This window comes from Gavialis gangeticus, unplaced genomic scaffold (genome assembly GCF_001723915.1).
Source record: "Gavialis gangeticus isolate Ggan-Ray unplaced genomic scaffold, GavGan_comp1, whole genome shotgun sequence".
Lineage (NCBI taxonomy): Eukaryota > Metazoa > Chordata > Crocodylia > Gavialidae > Gavialis > Gavialis gangeticus.
Genome location: NW_017729011.1, coordinates 56914 through 61929, shown reverse-complemented (window position 1 = coordinate 61929; position 5016 = coordinate 56914). Strand labels below are relative to the sequence as shown.

Genomic DNA, 5016 nt, shown 5'->3' with positions numbered 1-5016 from the left:
GGGCTGGGGGCCCCCCCCCGACCCCGAAAGCCCCCAGCACCGAGGAGGGGGGGCTTTTGGGGGGGGGGGGGGTGGTCCTGCACGCTCCCCAGTGGATCCAGAAGTGGACTGGTCCACTTCTGGGTCTGCTGCCAAGCATGCTGGGGAGCCCCCTGCACTCCTGTGAGACACTCTACGCACCCCAGCATCGCAGCATTCATGAGCCCCTGCTACCTAGAAGTATGTAGAAAACATTTAAAGCTGTCTCTATATCTGAATCTCTGAATCTTTCCAAATTGTTTCAGAGGGTTCTGATTTGATTCTGAGAGATTAAAGGGTCCTCTGATTCAATTCGGATTCAGAGATTCCGCCACTGAATCGGACCAAATCTCCACCAAATCAAATCAGGGACCAAAGCTTCACACAGCCCTCCTCTATATGTGAAACTAGCAGTCTCTCTCCAACACACTGCTGCTCATGCTAATTTGATAAAGACGACACACATGAAGCAAGTCTAAGCAAAGACATCTACTGTGTTGAGGGTAACAACCTGTTAACACTACTGCTCACGCACTATTAATTGTTCTGAGCTTTAAAGAGCAACCATTCATGGAGATGGTCAGCCATGGACCATCTCCAGGAGTTAGCATACTGACCCAATCCAACACAAGAGAGGAGAATGTTTCCGGTTATGGCTGGCTTCTTACCTTTCAGAAGCTCCTGCTGTCGGTCTTCCTCATCCAAGTCAATAATGACAGGGCCAGCTTGTTTCTTTGTTTTCTTCTTTCTGCCAGTGGCAAAGGACTTCTTCAGGGAGAGCAGACGATACATCTCATATCCCATCAGCAGTACTCCACCCTCCGTTACCCAGTCATTCACTACTTTTGCACGGGCAGCTGTTGTCCTATAAAAAAGTAGATAGAATGAAACCTGTGCTTTTGCTATAGCTAGCTTCACCAAAAGGGATTCCTGCTAGAGTTTGGCAGGAACGAGTCAACTGAAACATTTTCTGACACTACACCAAATAATCAGATGCACACAGTGACATTCTTTTATAAGAAGACCTGCTGTTCTTTTATACAAAGCAGCTCCATTTGCCTAAGGAATGGCATGATTAGCCTCCAAAGTGTGTACTCGCCATAAACAAAACACAGCACCTCCTATATGTCACTGCATAATTAGCACTAGCTCTGGCATTTGTTTTCCTCATCACACTGGAAGAGAGGAAACATACAAGTGAGCCAAGAACCATGATGGAAGAGGGTATAAATATGGAACAGGAAGAGAGACATTAACATTAAAATGGTACACCCAGTAAAAGTTGCACCATTTCCACATACTACAATCCTTATCTAAGAAGGTGTATATTGCATATGTACAGAGGAACAGGGATAAGAGGGAAATTGGAGGGGGGGGGGAAGGGAAGCACTGAATAGTATAAAACAAATGCTGCAATAGTGCTACAGAGCCCTCAATAATACAACTCCACAAGAAGCAGATTAAGACTGCTGGAAGGGTAATAGGCACTTACTTGTGTTCATCGTTCAGGATATGGACTTTGAAGGTACGGGGCTGAATCTCTTCTGGATTATAGTCAGCAGGAAGTGTTTCAGGTGCAGGGAGCCACATGTTGAATTCTGCTAGCCAGTTTTGGAGAGTGTTCACCTGACGGGGATAAAGGGCATCCATGGATGGGTCAGTGAACTACACGATACACCAGTTAACTTAGCTACTTAAACACTCAGGAGACAGAATGTCAAACACAGAAATAGGACCTGGGAATCCCATCCAACTGGGCTTGGAAAGAGAGTGGGCCATGGAATATATCTTCAAAGACTTAGGAAATGAAAGTGGGAGTGAAGGACAAATTAACCCCATTTCCAGAAAAGCAAAGCCCAAATTGGTGGACCCGTCCACACTTCTCATAAGCTACTTACAGGTACGATGGCAAGGACTGTCTTTGCCTCTGTGTGCCGGAACAGTACATCCAAGAACGAAATCACTTGAATGGTCTTCCCCAGCCCCATGCTATGGGCTAAGATACACCCGAACCCACTACTGGTTTTAAATCTCTCCAGTGATTCCACCAGGTTATCATACAGAAACCGGATCCCACCAATCTAGAATGAATAATGGAAGAGTTGCCAAAAAGATGGTAGAAAACAACAAAATAGGTACAAACCTACAGAACGAACAAACTCTGTGCATATATACATAGACAGACAGACAGACACATATATATATAAAAAAACCACAAGGGGGCATCTCAGATTTACTGTACTATTTTAAAGATAGGCTCCACTGTTGGAGATTATTAAGCTTTCAGAAAAGATGATTCTAACCATCCCAACATCAATTTAGAATCCAAAGGGTCTGCTTTGGTTCTTGATGATTTGATATAATAATGTTCATCCAAACATGAAAGGGAAGTAAAAGCATCTCTCTGGTCTTTCCTTCATATTATAGCAATGCCAAATCACACTAAATCGCATCAAGAAACTTGTCAGAGCATCAATGTAAATTCTAATCATTCTAAAATATTTTACTTTTGACAGCTGAAGAAATTCAATTTACAAATCATGAAGTTAGGAGCAAGGATGGACATTCTTATTTCTACATGTTCTAACATTGCATCAGCACAAGCTCAGGGAACTGAGGAGTTGATAATCCTACTCATCAGATAACAGTAATCAAAGAAATATATAGCCAAAACCCTTATTTAAGTTCTTTCCATCATTCAACTGCCTGCACTGGCCACCACACAAATCCTGGCCCACAGCCATCATGAAAGATTCGCTATCTATAGCTCCACTACAACAAACTCATAGCATGGAATTCAGCTCCTAGGATAAATAACAGGTTTCACTGAAATCATTTTATGTACTGAGCCTAGGCTTCCTGTACCTGGTGAGGCTTTACTGCATGTGCAAGCTGTGGAGCTAGAAAAATGTCCTCTTCATTTGGTGGATGGTTGATGTTGATAATGACTTGCCCCAGAGCATCAGACTGATTTAAGGCATCATTCACATGAGCACCACTGCTCTCTTCAGTACCATCATCCTCCCCCTCATTGGCAGAGTCACTACTGTCCACAATCTGGAGGGCATCATCTTCTCCTGAACTCAATTCTATCACTTCTGTAAAAGCAACCAAACAAGCGGAGAAGAGTGTTAACTTTTCCCAAGGGTAGGCCATGACTGGAAACAATCCATCTTTCTGAAATTCTGAAAATGGCATCACCCCAACACTTGCAAATCTCATTTTCATCTACTCCATGGCCCCCATTTTTTTCTAGTGGCAGAAGATATGTATAGGCACCTCTTCCCATCAGGGCAGTGCATAAGAATGAATTTAGGCTGCTCCAAAGCACTTTGTCCTAGAGTTTTTCCTCTCTTCTCCCTCCCAAATTTTCCCAACCCCAATACGCACTTTACCTAGCTACAATGCTGCTCTACAACCCCCTTTCTCTCTCCAAGGAAAACAAAATTGGAATTGTATATGGAAGTCAAATTATATCTCATTTCAACAAGAGATTACACCCAGCAATTCCTGCTGTATATTTGAATATTCAAATACTGTTTATAGCCAATGCATGGCAGGAGTTACTTCTTCGTATGTGCACCAAGCAAAATAAATGTGCCATTCTCTAAAAAGAAAAAAAAGGAAGTAATTTGCAGACTGCCTGTTCAACCAAGTTTAAAGCAGGTTTGTCTAGGATTAAGCTAGTAGAATCAACCCTATATTAAAAAGAAATCTTAAGAGTTAAGATTTGGAGCTATTTACAGCTGGATTCTGGCTGCATGAAACAAGGGACTCAGGGCTGAATAGCAAAGCAATATAAATAGTACTGAGAGAAGCAATAGGTTGGTTGCAAGCCTTACCATCTTTAGTGCTATTTTTTCCTTTTGTGTCATCTTCACTGCCACTGCTGCTGCTATCCAAGCAGATCACTTCCTCAGCTAGGACCTGAGGGGGAAGCTGGGTGGCCTCTGCTGTTCTCAACACTATGTCCTCTTTTTATGTAGAGCAAACAATAATAAGCAATTAATAATAATGAGAAAGGGGAAAAAACTGTACAGTCAAGTCAATACTACTTTCTAGTCTTGCTTCAGGTGCTTAGCCCTGAAACTTTCCATGAACTTTCCACTGCTATGTTTCAAGCTTCCTGGGTCACAATTTGTTTTCCATTCTCAGTCTCTCCTTAAACAATGATCCAGTCACTGGTGGAACGTTCCCTATTGCATGCTATTCACCATTCAGGTGCCAAAGCACCTGAGAAAAACAGGTTCATCTCTTGAATATTTAATGCCATTCAACATGGAAAAGGTTTCCTTTTCATTAATTCTATTGTTGCTCTCTATACTGAAGATATAACACAAGTTCTGAGGGACTAGCAACTACCTTTTGTGGCAATAACAGCATACCACATCCCAGAAAGGATTTTCACTGACTGGGACACATCTAAGTGTCCCATGTGAAGAAAAGAATTGGCTGGGGCCAGCCTCTGTGACTTAGGAAATGGGCCTCTTTCCCTGGAGCTGCAATCTTATCCTCAGTAATTAAAGGTTTCATTTTAAAAAGTAAATAATAATAATAATAATAATAATAATAATAATAATAATTTCACAAACCCTTAAAAATATTTGTTAATAACACTTTAAAACAATTCACAGACCTTAAAATGACAATCCTGGTCTACACAGTTGTCTGCAGGCTGCCTGAAAAGAATAACTCCAAGAGTTTTGAACTGCCCCACTCATCTTGATGGGGTGTTAATCCTGAAGCCTGATCACAATCTTTTACATGTCTTCACTGCCCAGCATCTTACTGCTAGTCAAAATATTACTATTTGGACAGTGTTCTGAGAGTCATGCTTAGTATTTGAATCTTGAGAAGGGGAAGTGGTTTGTCAGGGTTTAAAAAACCATGTTCTCTTCCTGTTCAGCACCTCTTGCACTGACAGCAACCCACAATGCTCACCTGAAAGGAACTCAAGTGGTACAGCAGGGATGCTAGTTGGATAGTCCTTCCTCTGCT

General features: G+C 42.1%; 1 protein-coding gene across 1 annotated transcript in view; it reads right to left on the bottom strand.

Moving 5' to 3' along the window:
- RAD54L2 (RAD54-like 2 (S. cerevisiae)) overlaps nucleotides 1–5016 on the bottom strand; it is a 52956-nt gene that overhangs the window by 19262 nt on the left and 28678 nt on the right. Inside the window, exons 4-9 of the mRNA XM_019510322.1 lie at nucleotides 4960–5009; nucleotides 3861–3992; nucleotides 2884–3116; nucleotides 1917–2099; nucleotides 1511–1644; nucleotides 687–883 (exon numbers count right to left, since the gene is read on the bottom strand). Coding sequence (XP_019365867.1) covers nucleotides 687–883; nucleotides 1511–1644; nucleotides 1917–2099; nucleotides 2884–3116; nucleotides 3861–3992; nucleotides 4960–5009 — 929 coding nt within the window. The remainder of the gene's footprint in view (nucleotides 1–686; nucleotides 884–1510; nucleotides 1645–1916; nucleotides 2100–2883; nucleotides 3117–3860; nucleotides 3993–4959; nucleotides 5010–5016) is intronic.